Source organism: Hypanus sabinus, chromosome 1 (assembly GCF_030144855.1).
Source record: "Hypanus sabinus isolate sHypSab1 chromosome 1, sHypSab1.hap1, whole genome shotgun sequence".
Lineage (NCBI taxonomy): Eukaryota > Metazoa > Chordata > Chondrichthyes > Myliobatiformes > Dasyatidae > Hypanus > Hypanus sabinus.
This window is the reverse complement of record NC_082706.1, coordinates 79,469,168-79,491,296: the sequence shown is the minus strand read 5'-3', so window position 1 is coordinate 79,491,296 and position 22,129 is coordinate 79,469,168. Positions and strand designations below refer to the sequence as shown.

General features: G+C 38.2%; 1 protein-coding gene across 13 annotated transcripts in view; it reads left to right on the top strand.

The window, feature by feature from the left end:
- The window catches only part of rims2a (regulating synaptic membrane exocytosis 2a), a 1,025,605-nt gene that overhangs the window by 831,076 nt on the left and 172,400 nt on the right, over positions 1–22,129 (top strand). For 3 of the 13 annotated variants that reach the window (XM_059971246.1, XM_059971253.1, XM_059971238.1), the window contains one exon: positions 8,532–8,704. The exons of 9 other annotated variants lie outside the window; for them this stretch is intronic. In XM_059971246.1, coding sequence (XP_059827229.1) covers positions 8,532–8,704 — 173 coding nt within the window. Of the gene's footprint in view, positions 1–8,531; positions 8,705–11,336; positions 11,796–22,129 lie in introns of all 13 variants that reach the window. One more of the 13 variants, XM_059971230.1, reaches the window with a different exon arrangement.

Sequence of the window (22,129 nt, the reverse complement as noted above, 5' to 3'; positions counted from 1 at the left end):
ATGAAATTGGGTTGCACATCCAACATCTTGCTATTATGAGACTGATCTTTATGGTCTCCTTATTAGATCCTAATTTTTATATCTGAGTCTTCTAACAACATTCTGATAATGATTTTGTGTTCCATATTACAAAATATAAACAAATCATAACCATCAGCTTATTTTCCTGGACACTATATGGATTCAAGGAGGTAGCATATGGTTGAGCTTCCAATGGACCAGGTGGCACAGGACATTATCACTGTAGTTGTAAGTCCTTTTTTTAACTGTTTTATTGTATTTCAAGTAGTTACAAAATAAAGTATGAAAAAAAAGTATATTACCCCTCCCCCCCAGCATCCCTATAGAAAAAAAAGAAGAAAGAAAGAAAGAAAGAAAGAAAGAAAGAAAGAAAGAAAGAAAGAAAGAAAGAAAGAAAGAAAGAAAGAAAGAGTGAGTGAGTGAGTGAGTGAGTGAGTGAGTGAGTGAGTGAGTGAGTGAGTGAGTGAGTGAGTGAGTGAGTGAGTGAGTGAGTGAGTGAGTGGATATTGGAAGATCCCCACATGCTCCATGGAGTTCGTAATAACTTTAGTATATATATTTATTTCTTTCCCCAAATAACCAATTATTTCATCTTCAGAGCACCTATATATTTAATCCTGTCTTTTGTAAATAAGGGCGCCAGATTTTCAAAAATGTTTCATATTTATCTCTTAAATTATAAGTAATTTTTTCAAGTGGAATACAGCCACAAATTTCCTTCTTCCAACGATCTATACTTAAGTATGTATCCGATTTCCAAGTAACTGCAATAGCCTTTTTGGCTACTACCAATGCAATTTTTATAAATTCTTTCTGATATTTATTCAATTTGGGTTTCGTTTTTATCCCTTCAATATCGCCTAGTAAAAATAATGTTGGATTATATGGAAGTTGTGTTCCAATAATTTGTTCCAATAAAACTCTTAAGTTTGTCCAAAAAGGTTGAATTTTAGAACAAGACCAAGTAGAAAGTAAAAAAGTACCGATTTCTTGGTTACATCGGAAACACTGATCGGATAAATTTGGGTTTAATTTATTTATTTTTTGTGGTGTAATATATATAATTGGTGTAAAAAAATTATATTGCACTAATCTTAACCGGACATTTATTGTATTTGTCATACTATCAAGACATAGTCTTGACCAATTTGTTTCTTCAATTTTAATATTCAAATCACTTTCCCATTTTTGTCTTGACTTATGGACTCCTTGTTTAATTGCCTGTTTTTAAATCAAGTTATACAAACAAGAGATAAATTTTTTAATCTTTCCTTTTTGAATTAAAGTTTCTATTTCATTAGATTTCGGCAATAACATTGTTTGACCTAGTTTTTCTCTTAAATAAGCCCTTAGTTGAAAGTAACAAAAAAGAGTGTTGTTTGATACTTTATACTTATTCTTTAATTGATCAAATGACATTAATATACCTCCTTCAAAATAATCACCTATATATCTAATCCCTTTTTGAAACCAATTATATAAAAGTTGATTATCCATTGTAAAAGGAATGTCTATTTTGAATTAAAGATCTCTTTGCTAATAAGGATTTCTTTATCTCATCGTCAACATTTATCTTATTCCATAAGTCAATCAAATGTTTTAATATAGGAGATTCTTTCTTTTCCCGTATCCATTTAGATTCCCAGTTATATATAAAATCTTCTGGTATATTTTCTGCTATTTTATCTAGTTCTATTCTAATCCATGCCTGTTTATCTTTCTCAAAAAAAGATGCAATAAATCTAAGTTGATTTGCTTTATAATAATTCTTAAAATTTGGAAGTTGTAATCCTCCTATATCAAATTTCCATGTCAATTTTTCCAATGATATTCTTGACATCTTACCTTTCCAAAGAAACTTCCTCACGTATTTATTTAACTCTTGAAAAAATTTCTGGGGTATTTGTATTGGTAGTGATTGAAATAAGTATTGTAATCTAGGGAATATATTCATTTTTATGGTACTTACTCTACCTACTAATGTTATTGGTAATACCATCCATTTATCAAGATCTTCTTGAATTTTTTTCAATAGTGGTAAGTAATTTAGTTTATATAAATTCTTTATATCATTATCAACTCTTATACCTAAATATTTTATACCATTTGCCGGCCATCTAAATTGAGTTATTAATCGACATTGACTATAATCTCCTTTAGTAAGAGGTAAAATTTCACTTTTATCCCAATTTATTTTATAACCTAATATTTTCCCATATTCTTCTAATCTATAGGATAATTTACGCAACCAGTTTAATGGGTTTGTTAGACAAAGCAGAACATCATCAGCAAATAAGTTAATCTTGTATTCTTCCTGATTAACTCTAAAACCCTTAATATCTGGGTCCATTCTAATTAATTCAGCTAATGGCTCTATCGCCAACACAAATAAAGCAGGTGATAATGGACAACCTTGCCTAGTTGACCTTATTAACTGAAATGGTGTTGAAATTTGACCATTTGTCACTACTTTAGCTTTAGGATTAGTATTTAAGGTTTTAATCCATTTTATAAAAGATACTCCTAATCCATATTTTTCCAATACCTTAAATAAAAAATCCCATTCCAATCTATCAAATGCTTTTTCTGCATCTAAAGCAACTGCCACACTCACTTCCTCCCTCTTTTGCGCTAAATGAATTATACTAAATAACCGAGTTACATTATCTGCCGATTGTCTATTTTTAATAAATCCTGTTTTATGTATCAATATGGATCAATATGTACTAATTTTGGTAAGTATTTAGATAATCTGTTAGATAAGATTTTTGCTATTATTTTATAATCAGTATTTAATAAAGAAATTGGTCTATATGATGCTAGCTTTAAAAGACCTCTATCTTTTTTTGGCAATACTATTAAAATAGCTGTCGAAAAAGATTCTGGAAGTTTATGCGTTCTTTCTGCTTGATGTATTAACTCCATAAAAGGAGGGATTAATAAATCTTTAAACTTTTTATAAAATTCAGGCGGAAAACCATCTTCTCCTGGAGATTTATTACTTTGAAGTGATCCTAGCGCTTCTTCGACCTCTTTCAATGTAAAAGGCATATCTAATCCCTTCTGTTCTTCCGTATTTAATTTTGGAAGAGTTATTTGTGATAAAAACCTTTCTATCTTGACATTATCATTTTGTGATTCTGATTTATACAACTCAGAATAAAAATTCTTAAAAAATTCATTAATTTCTAAAGGTTTATAAGTAATTTTATTTACTCTTCTTCAAATTGCATTTATTGTTTTAGGTCTGTTTTTAACTGCCATGCAAGGACCTTATGTGATCTTTCACCTAGTTCATAATATCTCTGTTCAGTTCTCATAATTGCTTTTTCTGTTCGATATGTCTGGAGTGTATTATATTGTAACTTCTTGTTAACAAGTTGTCTTCACTTTTCTTCAGTCATATTTCTTTGAGATTCTTTTTCTAATTTTGTAATCTCTTTTTCCAATTGATCTATTTCTATCATATATTCCTTCTTAATTTTAGAAGTGTAACTTATTATCTGACCTCTCAAATATGCCTTCATTGCTTCCCACAATATGAATTGATCATCAACTGAATGTGAATTTGTATCTAAAAAGAACTGAATCTGCTTTTTCATAAAATCACAAAAATCTTGACGTTTTAGTAACATTTAATTAAATCTCCATCTATAAATTGATCCATCTTTATCTGTCATTATCATTGTCATTATCAAAGGAGAATGATCTGACAATATTCTCGCTTTATATTCCACATTTTTCACTTTATCTTGAATATTCGTTGATAATATGAAAAAATCTATCCTTGAATATGTTTTATGTCTATTTGAATAAAATGAGTAATCTCTTTCTTTTGGATTAATTCAATCAAGTTTAAGTCTTTCATCAATGATAGAGTTAATTTTACTACTTTTGATTTTATGACAACCTTTATATGATAGTTTTATGATCTAATGATATAGTGATTTTAATGATATAGTTTTATATGATCTATCTAAAACTGGATCTAGACAAAAGTTAAAATCTCCACCTATTAATATTTTGTCATGTGCATTAGCCAAATTCAAAAAGACCTCTTGTATAAATTTTACATCATTTTCATTTGGTGCATAAATATTCATAGGAGTCCATAGTTCTGAAAAAAATTGACAATGTATAATTACATATCTCCCCGCCGAATCAATTAATACATTTTGTATTTTAATTGGTAAATTTTTATTAACCAAAATTGCAACTCCTCTCGCCTTTGAATTAAATGAAGCTGCAATAACATTTCCAACCCAGTCTCTTTTTAATTTCTGATGTTCTTTATCTGTTAAATGTGTTTCTTGTAAAAAAGCTATATCTGTTTTCATTTTTTTAATGTATGTTATATTTCTTTTTCTTTTTACCGGTCCATTAAGTCCATTAACATTAAAGCTTAAAAAATTCAGTAAATTAGTCATTATTTTTTTAATTATAGTACTCCAATCTATAATAATACCTAATCTTTCAACTTTCGTGGTATCCTGGGAAATCTTTTTAAAATTCTCCATGTTGCTATGTGTGTCCCCACCGATCATCCAGGCAGAAAGATAGAAGAAAAATAGAGTATAAAGAAAAAAACAAAATACCCTCCTACTAATGTTGTGAAAAAAATAACACAACATTACCCCCCTCTGTTGTACGGGTCAATGCAATCGCCATGATTACACACGTGAATCCCACAGTAACCGATCCAAAGCTCCCCAACCCCCCCCCCCGCAACATAAAAATGTATATATATATATATGAAGAAAAAAAATATACTATTCTCAATTAGTATTTCTGAAATTTTGCTTTTCTCCCCTGTATCATCCTTAAATGTCCATCACTTCCATTCACTGTCTCTATCTTCATCTTTAATCCGTTACACTTGGAAGTCTTTATGTGTAATTAGCAAATAAATGGAAGTTTTTGTGCGAACTCCTCTGCTTCTCGATAATCGGTAAAAAATCTTCTTTTCCCCTCCTCCAAAAAAATTATCAGCGTTGCTGGGTGACGCATTATAAATTTATAACCTTTTTCCCATAAGACTTTTTTTGCTGGGTTAAATTCCTTCTTTCTCTTCAAAAGGTTATAACTTCTATCAGGATAAAAAAGAACTGGTTTCCCTGCTATCATCAATGACCCGTTTCTATTTTTGGCACTTTGGGCAGCCGCCTTCAGGATCTTTTCTTTGTCTTGGTATCTTAAGCATTTTATCAGAATTGATTGTGGATTTTGATCAGGTTGAAGTCTTGACCTTAAGGTTCTGTGAGCCCTTTCTATGTCAATTGGAGTTTCTCCTTCCATTTTCAATTTTTCAGGGATCCATTTTTGAAAAAAACATACTGGATCATCATCTTCTTCATCTTCTTTAAGTCCAACAATTTTAATATTGTTTCGTCTACTAAAATTTTCAAGCTTATCAATTTTTTCCATAAATTGTTTTCTTTCTGATGTCCAAGCAGTATTCTCATCTTCCATTTTGTTCATTCTTTCAACCATGTCTTCCATTGTAGTTTCCACGTCTATAATTCTCTTTTCCATTTTTTCCTGTCTCTTTGTCATTTTATCAAACATAATCTCCACATTTATCATTTTTTCTTTGATTTCTTTTTGATTACTTTTAATTACTTTTAATGCACCTAATTTACACATTATTTGCCTCAAAGTCTTTTCTATATTTCCAGAAGAACTTTTATCTCCATCTCCATCTGCTCTTTCCAGAGAATCTGACTCTCCCTCAGATTCACTTTCACTTTTGGTTGCAGTCATAATTGGGCTTTGTAGTTTTGGTTGCTCCCGTTTGCGCATGCTCCTTGCTTCACGCTTGCGTAGTTCTCATTGGTCTTTTCCTTTAGGAATGTTCGATGTTGTCGCAGTTTCCTGTTCCATATCGCCGGTGGTATAATGTACCTGAGTCCACGGTTCTTTATTAGAAGTGGGCCTTGGTTCTGCTCCAAGTTGCTTTGTCTTCCCGGTAGTGGTTTTCTTCATCTTCTGTTTATGAGGCATAGCTTGAAACAATCAGGAGTAGTTTATAAGTAACTTTTAGAAAGTATTGACTAACTTTCCTTCACTTAAACATTAATTTATTGATTTTTTACGGGAGAGCTGGGTTCCAGCGTTTTGATCCTACGTCATCACGTGACGTCCCTCCAGTTGTAAGTCCTTTTTCATCTGAAGTCCAACAGAATCCTTGGACAGGAAGCAAATACTTAGTATTTTTATCACGTGAACTGTAATGAGAAAACCATACCAATGTTTGTTGGTAAACATGGCTAAAAATAAAGGATTTTCTTTATCTTAACAGCTGACATCACACACAAAAGTTTTAACCTGCTCAGTTTGAGAATTGAGCAGATCCACCTAGAGGCACCATGGTTCTTCTTTATATAAGCAATAATAATATTGTATCTTCATTACAGCCTTAAACCGAGCCATAATAGGGAAATCTATGGTGATTTTCTTGTTTGATCAAACTCAATGGTAACATAGTTGGAGCTGGAAACATAGAAAAATAGGTTAATTTTAGTATCTTTTTAGAAATCTTTGGTCTCCCACTGACCGAGGCTTTCTTTCACCCTGTTGGCTAGAATGCCCCAATGCTCTACCCCTCAGTCTTGGCTTCGATTCCATCGGGTTTCCGAGTACAAGCCAAAGAGCTCTTGCCACATACTTTCAACAACTGATTGGTACTAAGTACATGGAAGTGTGTTTAATTAATTATTCATCAAATGTTGACCTCACTGATAAAATAGTATTTATAATCAATTCCTAATTGCCCTTGAGAAGGTAATGATGAAGTGCTTTTCTGAACCTCAGCAGCTTGCTTTGTGAAGGCACTCAGGATGATTGTTTTGTGAACTAGTAATAATGGTGATATATTTCCATGCTAGGGTGGTGCATATCCAGCATGGAAATACGCAGCGATTATGCACCTACATCTGACATTGTAGACAGTGAAGATTTAGGATGTTGAATGAGGTGCCAAATAAGTGAGATGGTTAAACAATATGGTAGCAAGCTTCTTATTGTTGGAGGTCCATTCACCCAGATAAGTGCAGAGTTCCCGAGTTTACCATGCAATTGATGGAAAGCTTTGAGGAGTCGGGTAGATGAGACAATTAATGCAAAGGGAAAGGGGTGGCTTGGCAGCATAGTGGTGAGCATAATGTGACTATGGAGCCAGTGTGACCCAGGTTCTGTAAAAAGCTTATATGTGACTGCATGGTTTCCTTCATGAGCTCAGATTTTCTCCCTCATTCCAAAGACATACTGGCTAGTATGGGTGTAACTGACAGTATGGGCTTGTTGGACCAGAAGGGCCTGTTATTGTGCTATGTTTAAAAAAAAAATAGCTAGCTTCTGACCAAAGCAGGTCCAATGAAATTTCTAATCATTAGTGACATTTGAAATGTTGATGAATGATTCTGTAATGGCAGTCTACTAAATATCAAGAGTAGATCTGTGGATTCCCCTTGCAGATGGTCATATCTTGGCAGATGTGGCAAATATTGATACTTTCCAGTTAAGTTCAATTGTTACCTGGCTTATTGTATGGTCTGAGACTGAGAGTGAAACAAAACACTGGAACAGTCAGTGAACATTCCAAATTCCTGTATTGTGATGAAGGGAAAGTTAAAGATGAAGCAGCTGATGATGGTTGACCCTAGGTATTGTCCTGAGGAGTTCCTGTAGAGATGTGATGATTGGCTTTTAGTATTTTCTTTAAGATGATTATAACTTCAGCAAGTGGAAAGTTTTTTCCTTGATTACCAGTGATTCTGTTTTACATGGCATTTAACCTATTACACTGTGTTAAATGACACCTTAATTCCTGGATTCACATGGGCAAACATCTACTTTCTAAATATTCGGTCCAGACTTTAATGACATCTGAAGTTGCAGCCCGGTTGTAACTCAAACTGAGCATCATTGAATATTAGTAAGTAAATGTCTGTTGATCAACTGTTGATAACATATTCCATTAACTTGCTGATAATAGGGAGATACTGATGGACTGGATTTGTCCTGCGTTATTGAGTAGTTGATGTGTGTTGCTATGCAGAGTCAATTTGGACAATCTGGACATTCCTCTGCATTATCTCTGGGATGTTGTTGGGACCCAGGGCCTTAAGTCATTTTATGAGATCTTTTAAAGTGACTCAAATTCCAGATATTAACTTCTATAATAATGGTACTTTAGAAGCAATTGCTCTATGACTTTATAAAAAGGAGAGTAGTATTTACTGAAGATGACTGGAAACACTTAAGCTTGGAAGTTAAGCTTTCCTAAACTGCAGGTTGATCAGTTTAACATCAAATGGATACTACTTCACCTGAGCCTTGGACAACTCTTAGCCTGCCTTCTTTTAAATTTGAACTAAATATTGTTATCAGCATGATATGAAAACTCAGTGCTTTGGAGTAACATATGAATGGAAATAAGGACATGAGAACAAATGAGAAATTTTATCTTTGACTTAATGATTAAAGTTATTGATGTAATTTCTTTTCAATAGCATCGGTTGGGACGGGACACACACCGAGGGTCAGATAATATCTCTAACAAGTCATCAGACAGTGATGTAAGTGACGTGTCTGCCGTATCAAGGACAAGTAGCGCTTCACGAATGAGCAGCACAAGTTACATGTCTGTGCAGTCTGAACATCCTCGAACAACCAGGAAGATCAGGTGAGACCCAGTGATGGTGTTACCTTATGTAGAACATTACTCAATTCATCTGTTTCAGGTTTAAACAGTTTGATTAATGAGATAGTACTTCACTCTTATACCTTAAGTAAGTTTTATATTTGGAATGTTGCTGCATTTATACAACAACCCATTTCAGACATTCAGAGACCTCAGTATTATAACATTATTGCTAAGCATTGAGATAACCAGTGTTGCCTGGTGCATATGCTGAGTCATCAGCACTCACAAAGACACTGCACAGCAAATAGCATTGTTATTATACACTAGACAATGTTGTTTATATAATGAAACAAATGTGTTAAATAGTGCAGCTTCAGAAATATCTTACACAATTGTCCATTGTGTTTCACTCTTCAAAAGACTGCAACAAATTAGTTAAGAAGCAGATGGATAGAGGAAAGGAGCTTAGGGGGATATGGGCCTAGTGCAGTTAATTGGGATGAACTGGGTGGGTACCAGGGTCTGCATGTACTTGTTGGGCCAAAGGGCCTGTATCCACGCTGTATGGACTCTAGAAGTAGGAGCTGGAATAGGACAGTTGTTGACGCTTCCAATATCATGATTAATCTTGTACTCCATTCACAATTCTCTGTACTGCTTCTGTTTCCCTACCAGAATCCACTGATTACCTTTGCATAAGTTTCTCTCTGTATGACTTTAATGTACTCTGCAGCAGAAATATTCATACTCCTTAAGGGTAGGGAGTTCCATTTGTGAACAGTCTTTTGAGGGCATAAGTGTCTCCTCATTACAAATTGGCCATCGACTTACTTTAAGACCTTAAGCCCCGTGCCTTGACTCCACATTCTCACAACATCTACTTTTTAAAGGCATTAATTGTTATGAACTGCATCACTCTGGCCCAGGGCTTCACAACCTTTTCAATGCCATGCATCAATGCCATTAAGCAAGAGGTCCATGGACCTCAGGTTATAAACCCAGCTCTGCCTATGCTGACAGCTCTGAGCAAAGCCCTGAGCAATTATCCATTTAAACAGCATGAAGTCCGGGATTCCCACAGTGGCAGTATCTAATACAAAATTCTTGAACTTCCAAATTCAGATTGTGAAGTCTGCCACTATACTTTTGAATGCCAAATGCTTCTGAATGCCAACATTTCTCCAATGTTTCTTCACTTCAAAAAATATACATTTTTCTATAATTAACCAGTTTGTAAATCAAAGCAGTGTTGCAAGCATCTTTCATTTGGAAAAAATAAATACTAAAACAACATGTTATTCTAGTAATCCCTTTCACGAAGAAATGTATTGAATATATTCCAGATTTCTTATGGAAAAACAAAGAAACAGCTTATTTGTTGGTGACCAGGCAAAGACTTTTCTTATTCCGTGCTCATGCTCTGCTGCTACCACCACTAACACTACAAGTACCATCAATAACATCACTATAATCCCCATTTACAAGACGTTAACTTATTACAAGAGACACATCTCTACATTGCTATTATTCCAAGGGCCAAAATAGCGAAGTCAATTTCATTTTTGTTTAGTGTTCCCCCTTACTGCCAAACTTGAATTATAACCGTGAAATTAGGAGAGTGATAATGGGAAGAGCAGCTCAACTTGTCTTCTAAAGGAGCATATTGTGATTTTTCTGGGTTGGCATAAGTACATCAACAGAGTGTAAAAGCATTCAGTTAAGTAACAAACCAGTTGTTAAGTACGTAACTAGTTACTTATCAAGCTGGTTATGCTCTCATTTCTTATATTTCACAGCTACAATAAATATTAGCAAGATTGCTAGAAAATAATACAAAACATCTATGTTGTTTGCATGTCACAATGTTAGTGTAGAATTTACAATAGAAGAGCTACTTCATAACTGAAGTATGTACTGTGTATCAACCTTTCCAACACTACTTCTGGTCAGGTTGCCTCAATAGCACCAAATCAAATGCTGCCATTAGCTCTAATTCATTACTTTCTTTTGTCTCTTGGATTTCAGTGCATTGGTGCTTTCTTATTAATATTGCTGAACCTCCCATACACAAAATACCACATGGATAAAAGATGATTAAAGGTTAAAGCAGAATTAGAAAGTAATGGTCGATGGGATATTTGTTCTCAATATGAAGGCCTTCTTAGATAAAGATAGATTTGGTTTCTTTTTGCAATTGGATTTCCATGTGCTCCATCAGATTACTGCCTCATCAATGAGTTAAGTCAATAAACCAACATTTAAAAATCAGCTTAATGGAAAACAAAGTCATAGATCAAGGGCCCAATTCTAGTCAAGAGGCATCAGCATTGCTGGTCAATTGCTATATATTATACATTTATGTGTAAAGCTACAATTGTTATTGTTGAAATACAAATTCATAAAATAATATTGTAATAGCATTTACAAATTTTGGTTTGTTTCTTAATTAAATCTGGTATAGAAATAGATAGAAATTATTGACTGTGCTTAGAATTATTCTGAATTATCTGTGATTTGATATAAAGCAATGTTTATTACATAGATTGCTTGCTTGTTTAATTTTAGTTTATTTTTCCATTTGGAATTCTTTCATTCCTTTAATTCAACTAATATCATTTTTTTGTTTTATTCTGTCTTGCATGCCTCCATTATTTTGCACTTTGATCTTCAGGCGGTCAAAAGCATTAGAAGAAAAGAAAGAGGGAGGGGAAGAAGGGAACAAGGAAGAGGCAGAGCTGGAGGCTGAAGTAGAGGAGGAAGAGGCAATAAAGAAAGACGGGGAGGAGGAGAAAGCAAACCCCGATGAGAATAAAGAGGATAATGAGGATATGGGGCAAGAAAGCAAACCGAAGGAAGAACAAGAGGAATGTGAGCAAGAGGAATGTGCGGAGGTGGAAGAGAGGGAAGAGGTGAAAGAGAAAGATGAGGAGGAGGAGGAGGAGGAGGCAAAGGACGAGGAGAAGGAGCAGGAAGAGAAAGTGGAGGAGGAGGGAGAGAAAGAGGTGAAGAAAGAGGATGAGGAGGGGGTAGAGGAGGAGGGGAAGGAGGAAGAAGAGGAAGAGGACGAGACAGGGAAGAGACAAAGGAATAAAGAGGATATGCAAAGGCGATACTCTGAAAATGATGTCAGGTAAAGTCTAACCCCCATGTAGCTGGTTTAAATAGCCTTAGAGCTAACTTTAAAAGATCCTCATCCCCTACTGCCTCACTGCCCTCCTTTGTGTGGACCCAAAGAATTCCCTTCTGTTTGTGTGACCATTATCTATTTAGTGTAGCAACAACCTTTGCTGTGTGTGCCCTTTTTAGTTAATATTGTCCTCTTCGCTTGTGATCACATGCAGCAGTTTATGTTGACTAAAAAGACAAATAAGTTCTCTTCTAAAGTTCAAGGCCATCACTGAAAATTTTGAGTAATCCTGGTGTTGACTTATTTTTGGTGAAGATTGTAGGTGATTCAGAGGTTACTTTCACAAAAGCGTACTTTTATAAACCACATTGAGAAATGGCATGTGCTCTCCTTTTACCACCATCCTTCCTCGCTACCAATTCAGCTGAATAGAAATAAATAGAATGCAAGAATGGCTACAGAGTACAGGTAACCAGATGATTGACATTGGGAATAACGAATCCACAGTTCCAAGCTGCTGGTGGGAATGGCTGACTGCAGCTCTGATCACTGTCAGCTGATTTACTTATTGACAGTAAATATGGCTTTACAACACAGAGATACTTTCACAATAGATTGGTATCTCTGTTCCTTGTGTCACAAAATAGACAATTTGTTCAATCACCCTTGACTCAATCCTAGTCCTGGCTCTTTTATTAACAGTTAGAATGATGTTTCCCATAAGGGTGGAAGTGAAATTTAAAGACAAGTACAACTACCTGCTGTTCTGTCATGCACTGCCCCACAGTTTGATGGCCTTGCCAGTGTGCTCAGAATAGATAACTACACAGTAATTAACAAATGATGCCAAACTGCATTGTCAACTTGGTGACAGTAGCGAACATGCAAAAGTAATTCTCGTGTTGATGATTACTGAGATCGTGGCGGCTTCTTCTTGTTACTTTTAAGATGTCATAGTATCTGAATATTTCAGGAATATCAGTGCTTTATACCAAGATATTAAAGGAAACAGAAAGCCTATTTGGTTACTAGGAATATACCCAACAATGGATTGGAATATATGATGTCTTGTTAAGTATTCAGCTGTTAATATGGTGCAGCAATTGACTCTGAGACAACTGACAAAAAAAACAAGGAAGTGGGAGAGATATGATATTGCAAGTTGTTGTTCGCCGGAGTGCACGGTCTGAAGGGTTGATGAAAGCAAAGTCATTTACCAGTTTCACAAGGAATTTGTGCTTGAAAAATAAATATTTACCCAGCTATGAAGAAATAGCTGGGGAAGGGGAATATGGTAAAGTTCTTTCAGAGAGGGAGCCGATCACAGTGGGAATCTGCCCTCTGAAATTCCTTGGCCTGGACATTGTTTTGTGACCACCTGGACACACCTATTAAATCAGCAATGTATGTTGGCCAAAAATAAAACTCTGCACTAGGGCAGGGCATAATGTGCTGATTAATTCATTGCACAGAAGGGAAAGAGTGGTTGTAGACGGGTCATATTCTGCATGGAAGTCAGTCACCAGTGGTGTGCCTCAGGGATCTGTTCTGGGACCCCTACTCTTTGGGATTTTTATAAATGACCTGGATGAGGAAGTGGAGGGATGGGTTAGTAGATTTACTGATTAGACAAAGGTTGGGGGTGTTGTGGACAGTGTGGAGGGCTGTCAGAAGTTACAGCGAGACATTGATAGGATGCAAAATTGAGCTGAGAAGTGGCAGATGGAGTTCAACCCAGATAAGTGTGAGGTGGTTCATTTTGGTAGGTCAAATATGATGGCAGAATATAGTATTAATGGTAGGACTCTTGGCAGTGCGGAGGATCAGAGGGATCTTGGGGTCCAAGTCCATAGGACACTCAAAGCTGCTGTGCAGGTTGACTCTGGTTAAGAAAGCATATGATGCCTTGGCCATTATCAATCATGGGATTCAGTTTAGGAGCTGAGAGGTTATGTTACAGCTATATAGGACCCTGGTCAGACCCCACTTGGAGTACTGTGCTCAGTTCTGGTCGCCTCACTACAGGAAGGATGTGGAAACCATAGAAAGGGTGAGAGGAGAGTTACAAGGATGTTGCCTGGATTGAGGAGCATGCTTTAAGAGAATAGGTTGAGTGAACTCAGCCTTTTTTCCTTGGAGTGACAGAGGATGAGAGGTGACCTGATAGAGGTGTATAAGATAATGAGAGGCATTGATCGTGTGGATAGTCAGAGGCTTTTTCGCAGAGCGGAAATGGCTAGCACGAGAGGGCACAGTTTTAGTGTGTTTGGAAGTAGGTACAGAGGAGATGTTGGGCAAGTTTTTTTACGCAGAGTGCATGGAATGGGCTGCTGGTGCTTTTAAGAGACTCCTGGACAGATACATGGAGCTCAGAAAAATAGAGGGCTATGGGTAACCCTAGGTAATTTCTAAGTAAGGACATGTTCGGCACAGCTTTGTGGGCTGAAGGCCTGTATAGTGCTGCAGGTTTTCTAGGTTTCAATGATTCTATTTACCAAGGAGAAGGATTTGGGAGATAGAGAAGGCCAAGTGAAGCATGTTAATGTGCTGGAACATTTTGAGATTAAGCAAGAGGTTGAGCTGGGACTTTTGAAAAGTATTAAGATGGATTCATCACCAGGGTAGAATATTGAAAGAAGCAAGTAAAGAGATTAAGACGTACAAACAAGCTGGATGAACTCAGCAGGTCAGGCAGCATCTGTTGAAATGAGCAGTCAACGTTTCGGGCTGAGACCCTTCATCAGGACTGAAGAAGGAGGCGGCAGGGGCCCTATAGAGAAGGTGGGGGGAGGGTGGAAGGTGCCAGGTGAAAATCCAATCAGAGGAAAGATCAAGGGGTGGGGGAGGGGATAGTCCGGAGAGGTGAAGAAGAAATGAAAGGGGAATGCACTATGGGTAGTAGAAGAAAGCAGAGTCATGAGAGAGGTGATAGGCAGCTAGAAGAGGATGCAGAGTGAAAGTGGGATGGGGGAAGGGAGAGGGAGGGAATTACCAGAAGTTGGAGAATTTGATGTTCATACCAAGGGGCTGGAGGCTACCCAGAAGGTATATGAGATGTTGTTCCTCCAACCTGAGTTTGGCCTCCTCATGGCAGTAGAGGAGGCCATGTATGGACATATCCGAATGGCAATGTGAAGCAGAGTTGAAATGGGTGGCAACCGGGAGATCCTGTCTGTTGTGGCAGACGGAGTCAAGAGATTGGTGCTTTGACAAAGATCTTTGTATCCTCACTAGCGACATGTGAAATCACAGAGGACTGGAGAGTAAAAAAATGTTGTGCCTTTGTTCGAGAATGAAATAGGAATAATCCTGGTCATTAGGAGCTTCATATCGGTGGTTGAGAAACTAGTGGAGAAGTTACTGAGGGATAAGACTGATATGTGTTTGGGATGCATGGCCTGCTTAGGGACAGTCAGCATGGCTTTGTGCAGACCAGAACAGGTGTTACAAACTTGATCAAGTGTTTTAAACAGATGATAAAGGAGCCTGATGATGTTAAGGTGTTTGTCTCCATCGACTTTATTAAGGTAATTGGTAAGATAAAGATGCATGGTATCGCGGGTGAATTTTAAGTTTTGATTTAGAACTGACTTGCCACAGAAAGCAGAGAGTAGGGGTAGAAGGCTGTTACCCTGGCTGTAGGTCAGTGACCAGTGGTGTTCTACAAGGATCTATATATATCAATGATATGGATGAAAGTGCAGATGGGTAGATCATGAAGTTTACAGGTGACACCAAGACTGGTGGAGTTGTGGACAGTGTATAGGACCCTCGAAGAATACAGCAGGATATAGCTCAGTTACAAATATAGTCAGAGAAATGGCAGATGGAGTTTAATCTACACAAGCATGAGTTGTTTCACTATGGGAAGTCAAGTGAAAAGCGAAAGTCTACAGTTAATAGTAGACCCCTTAATAGCATTGAGGTACAAATGGATCTTCAGGTCTAGGTTCAAAGTTCACTGCAAATGCCTAAACAAGTGGATGAGGTGGTTAAAAAGGTGTACTTGCTTTCATTAGTAAGGGTGTTGAGTATAAGAGTAAGGAGGTCTTGCTTCAGCTATGTAAACCACCCGGAGTATGATGCACAGTTCTGGTCACCCCCATTATATGAAGGATGTGGAAACTATAGAGAGGGTTAGGATGCTGCCTGGAGTAGAGGCTATGAACTATAATGGAAAGCTGGACAAACTTGTATTGTTCTCCCTAGAGTGCTGGAGGCAAAGAGAAGACCTGATGGGACTTTTTAAAGTCATAGACGGTCTGAATATTTTCTCCAGGTTAGGAATATCAAACCCCAGAGGACCTGCTTTTAAGGTTGGGGTTTAAAGGTGTCATGAGGTACAAGTGTTTTATGCAGAGTGGTAGGTGCCTGTGGTAGGCTTCCAGGGGTATTAGTGGAAGTAAGCAGTTTAGTGCTTAAGGTGCTTTTAAATACAAACATGAATAGGAAGGGAATGGAGGGTTATGGAGGATATACATGAGGAGGATATTTGGCATAAAGTAGAATTAAAACTGGCATAACATTATGAGCTGAATGGCCTGTTCATTTCTCTAATGTTACATTTTATGCCACATTGTCACTGCTGTGTAACTCAGAGAACATGTAGGCCACACGTGCCAGAGTGAAGATCAATGATTTGGCAACCTGACATATAAGATACAGGAGCAGAATTAGGCCATTTGGCCCATCGAGTCTGCTTGTATATCATTGGATCTAAATTGGATGTTTGGATGAAAGACACATTACCTCTGTTTCTCTATCCACTGATGCACCTGATTTGTTGAGCATTTTCAAAATTTTTATATTTATTTCAGGTTTGTAGTACCTACAATTTGTTTTGTAACTTACAAATAATTTTTTGGTGCACTAGGCAGAAATATTGGGTTATGTTAAAATGCTGACATACAGATGCAGCAGAAACTCTACTTCTCCAGTCTGGAGTTAGGTGCCACCTGTTTGTCAGGTACAAGATGGCTACGGGAGGACAAGGCTGCTGGAATAGCTGCAGTAGCTGGAGGACACAATGACAGTCAATGCTGAGTAACTCAAGGATGCTGATGTTGGAAACCATCAAAATCCTTAAACCAAAACCCTGATCATAAACAGACAGAATTCTGCAGATGTTGGACATCCAAAACATTGATACCTGAAGATGTCAGGAAGTACTTTGATAATTACTACAGAGATGGTATTCTGCTCCAACTTCACCTGCTATATCCTGCATTGGTGCACTTGTTGATTGGTTGGATTTCTTAACATAGCTAAAGACTTTGACCAAGAGTAAGCAGCTTCTAACACATTGACCAGGGTCTTGTGGGGTATTACCCAGCACTGGAAACAGTGCTATAGAAGGGTTTAAGTACAACATTAATTGGAGTAATGGCAGGACAACACTTGCGGAGACAAAGTGCACAGTTACACCAAGGATGCTATATATATATATATCGTATTCCACCACAATATGTAAACTCGGCCTAGTGACCTCACTGTATCATTACTATCAAGCCAGGGAAAATAAATCCAGAAAAACAGGAAAACCACCAGCATTCACTCAGAATGAACTGAGAAATCAGGGTGGCACAGTGGTAATTGCTGCCTCATGAGCCCCAGTGAACCAAGTTCACATCTGACCTTGGGTTCTCTCTGTGAGGATATACACTCTTCTTGGAATGACGTGTGTTTCCTTGGTTGAGTTCCAATCTCCTCCCACCTCCCAAAATTTGCAGGTCATTTTGTTAATTTGTCTCTTTAAATATGTGATTGTATTGGAGAGATTGCAAAGGGATATTTAAAAAGGTTGTTCCATGGACTGGATAAATGTGACGATGACGAAAGATTAGTTAAGGTAGAATTGTTTGGAAAAGAAGAGGCTAAAGTGAGTCGAATTATGAGGAGCCCAGAGAGAATAAGCAGGAGGTACTTGTTGTATTTCCCTTAATCATGGGTTTAAAACAGGGAGCATAAGTTTAAATTAATTGGTGGAGAATTAGGGAGAAAGTGAAGAAAAGGCATTTTTGCCAAGGCTTTGCTTGGGGTCCAGAACTTATTTGCTGAAAAGGTGATAGAGGCAGAAACCCTCATTATATGTAAGTAATTCAGTTGAGCTGTAATCTGCAGGGCTATTGATGAAAGCTGCTTCCCACCAGCCTGGCAACAACAGGCCAAAATGACAATCTTCTATATGTGGGTGGCACCAATGCCTAGTGGTTACCACAGCTGCTCTACGGCACCAGCAATTACTGATCAGGGTTCGATTTCTGCCACTTGTCCATTCTCCTCCGATCGTGTGGGTTTCCTCCCACATTACAAAGATGCACAGTTGGGGTTATAGTTAGTAAGTTGTGGGTGTGTTATGCTGGCACCTGAAGCATGGCAACATTTCTGGGCTGGCTCTAGCACAATCCTCGCTGATATGATTTCACCCAAGTCATGCATTTCACTTCATGCTTCAATGTTTCAATGTACATGTGACAAATAAAGCGAAACTTTCTTTCTTTCTCTCTTCAATAACTTCTCTGAGATTATGTGGTTCCTGGCATCTTCCTCTCAGTACTGTTTCATTTTGCCTCTCATGACTATGCAGGGCCTCTTTCCTGATCTCCTCCTTCACAAAGATTTTCAACCAACCCCATGTTAGTTGTGATATTGACCAGAAGCTCAACCATCATTACTGAAAAAAGCAGAATTGATATCCGAAACGTTGTCACTACCTCCTCCCATAGATGCTGTCTGGCTTGCTGAGTTCTGTCAGCATTTTGTGTTTTGTATTTATTTCCAGCATCTGCAGATTCACTCGTGTTGCCTAAGTGTAAAGTGGTTCATTTTGGATAGTCAAATTTGAAGATAGAATATAATATAAATGGTAAGAATCTTAGCAGTGTGGAGGATCAGTGAGATCTTGGAGTCCATGTCCACAGGACACTCAAACCTTCCAATCTTCTTATGGTCCTCTCCTGATTCCAGAAATCTGATCCACTACTGACATTCTCAAAGCAAAATGTGCTGGAATACTTATCATTAGCTTAGTTAGCAATATCCACAACAACACACAAATAGCTGTGGTGAACTACATATACCTGTCTGGACACGCCCCCTGCTGACTTCAAGGCTCAAGGTTCTGAAATTCGGCACTCTGCAGTGGAGAAAGAAGCTGTTAGGCACTGGAGGCACTATCTCACTGGCAAAAGGTTCACCTTGCTGACCGATCAGCGCTCGGTTGCGTTCCTGTTCAGCAACCAACAGCGGGGCAAAATCAAAAATGATAAGATTTTGCGGTGGAGAATAGAACTCTCCACCTACAACTATGATATCCTGTACCGTCCTGGCAGACTCAATGAGCCCCCTGATGCCCTATCCCGGGGAACGTGTGCTAGCACACAGCTCGACCGGCTATACGTCCTTCATGCACAACTTTGCCATCCGGGGGTCACCCGATTTTACCATTTTGTGAAAGCCCGGAACCTGCCATACTCCCTGGAGGACATCAGGACGATGACCAGGGACTGCCAAATCTGCGCTGAGTGCAAACCGCACTTCTACCATCCTGAAACAGCGCAACTTGTCAACTTTTGAGCGACTGAGTGTTGACTTTAAGGGCCCCCTTCCCTCCACTGACCGCAATATCTATTTTCTCAATATTATTGACGAGTACTCGTGGTTCCCCTTTGCCATTTCCTGCCCCGACACCACTACGTGGTCTTACCTGATGGGCGGGAGGACACGGTCTCCGTCCGCGACCTGGCGCCCACAGGAGCAGCAGACCACTACCCTGAACACTCCACTGTAACTATGAACCCTGTACCTGAGGTGACACCGCACACACCAAGCCCTACACAGACTCCTCACGACACTCATATACCAGGCGTTTCGTACGCGTATATACCAGGCGCCTCGCACATGCGTGAGGGATCACTGACGCCTAGTGGGCTGACACCTCCAGTCAGGCTGGAACCAGCACAACCACCGTCTCCGGTGCAATCACCACCGGCACCTGTGCAATCACAGCCAGTGCTACGTAGATCACAGTGACAGATTCGACCACCTGAAAGACTTAACCTGTAAGAAACTTTGCCACATGGGGACTCTTTTAAAACAAAGGGGCGGGGGGGTGAGTGTGGTGAACTACATATACTTGTCTGGACATGCCCCCCTGCTGACTGCTCCTGTGGCTCCTCCCACAGACCCCTGTATAAAGGCGATCAAGGCCTAAGCCTGGCCTCTCAGTCTCCAGGATGTAATATGGTGGTCACTCACTGCTTGTTCCTTTTTCCAGTCAATAAAAGCTGATATCTCGCCTTTACATCTCAGAGTGAGTTATTGATGGTGCATAAGTAGCTGAACACTATTCAGACTATGGCAGTTCATTTGATCAGTAAACTTGTTCCTAGATTCAATATTTACAAATTGCATTGTGATAAACAGCTGTTGCAACATATATTAGATCCAGGGTGCAATACAGTTGATCACGTTCATTCTGACAGAACTTCACTACGATGTGAAATCTGCTTCCAAGAAGAACAATGTTCTAAGAACATTACTAATTCCAAATCTCCATTTTAGTTGTGTATCATCTTGATTTAGATACACTGCTATTATTTCATTGACTCTGGTTCATAATTTGTATTTTCCTTGTTAATATCAGTGTGGGAACAGAGACTATAAGCAGGAGTAGGCCATCTGGCCCGTCGAGCCTGCTCTGCCATTCAATAAGATCGTGGCTGATCTGGCTATGGTGGACTCATCATCACCTGCCTGCCTTTTCACCATAACCCTTAATTCCCCTACTATGCAAAAACCCTATTCAACTTTGTCTTAAGTATATTTACTGTGATAGCTTCACTGGGCAGAGAATTCCATAGATTTACAACCCACTGGGAAATGCAGTTCCTCTTTTGAGCTAGAGGAGTTCAAAATGCAAAGTACATTTATTATCACAGTATGTATACATCATACAACCTTGAGATTCGTCTCCTAACAGACAGTCACGAGATGAACTTCAAAAGTTGTATAATGTGATAATACATGATAATACTGATAATAAATGTACTTTGAACTTCTGAACTTTGAATGCCTGCAGTCCAAGGAGAATGCCGGCCAGAAACTCTATAGGGAATAGCAAATGAACAACAGATGCAACACCCATAACCGAATAACAAATAATAAAAGCTAGAAGAAATATTAAACAAACACTTTGCAAGAGATTGCATTGTGAAAAGGAAGGTTCGGTGGAGGGATGTTGATGTAGCTAATATGTATGACTGACATCAGAATTTTGGGAAATCTCCTCAAATATCCATGGTACATGCAGGTCAGAGCAATAGAAATGGTGAGGTGGGCATTCTTACGTTAATTTACAGCAAGAATTAATAACACTGATAATTATTTTATTAATACCCCGAGTAAAGCATGTTAACTTTGCTGTAGCAGTGTAATTAAGAATTAACTCACAGTTAATGGTCATGGGAACTGCTGAGATATTTCTGGACCAGTGACCTTGGGTGATGGGTCATCAGTCTACTTGATGAACAGTTATTCCTGCACTGCGTTGTAGTTTTCTGAATTTAATATCATGCCAGGGTCACAGTAGTGTAGCAGTTACCATTTTGGAGATTCGGAGTTCGAAGCTCAATTCTGGTGTCTTCTGTAAGGAGATTGTACGTCCTTTCCATGAGTGCATGGGTTTCATTTGGATGCTTCAGTTTCCTCCCACAGTACAAAGTACCGGTTAGTTGGTTAATTGACAGTTATAAATTGTCCTGTGATTAGACTAGGGTGCAATAGGTGAGTCAACGAGCAGTGCAACTTCTTGGGGTGGAAGAACCTGTTCTTCGCTGTATCTCTAAGTAAATGATGTTTGGTGAGGAAAGAATTGATTTGAGATGTCAGATCATCGAACAGTAATCTGTTATCAACCAATATTTGTCTTGAAAATCTTGATCAGAAGGTGATGTGAACTTGTTCAAATAGTCTTAAGTCGAGAGCTCATAACTTCTGTTGCATTTTAAACACAAGAAGGGTTAATGGCAGTTTTGGGCTGGCCAGATGGGAGCACATGACAGTCAAAGCATAAACTGTGTGGAACCTATGCTTTATGAAAGTCACTTCAGAATGCTATCTTTTGTTAAAGTAGGATCTCTTCATGAATGTGGAGAGGATGTTTCCAGTAGTGGGACAGTCCAGGGCCAGAGGGCATAACCTCAGAATAGAAGGATGGTACTTTAGAAGAAAGGTGAGAAAGAATTTCTTTAGCCAGAGGCTGGTGAATCTGAAATTCATTGCCACAGACAGATGTGGAGGCCAAGTTATTGGGTATAATTAATACAGAAGTTGATAGG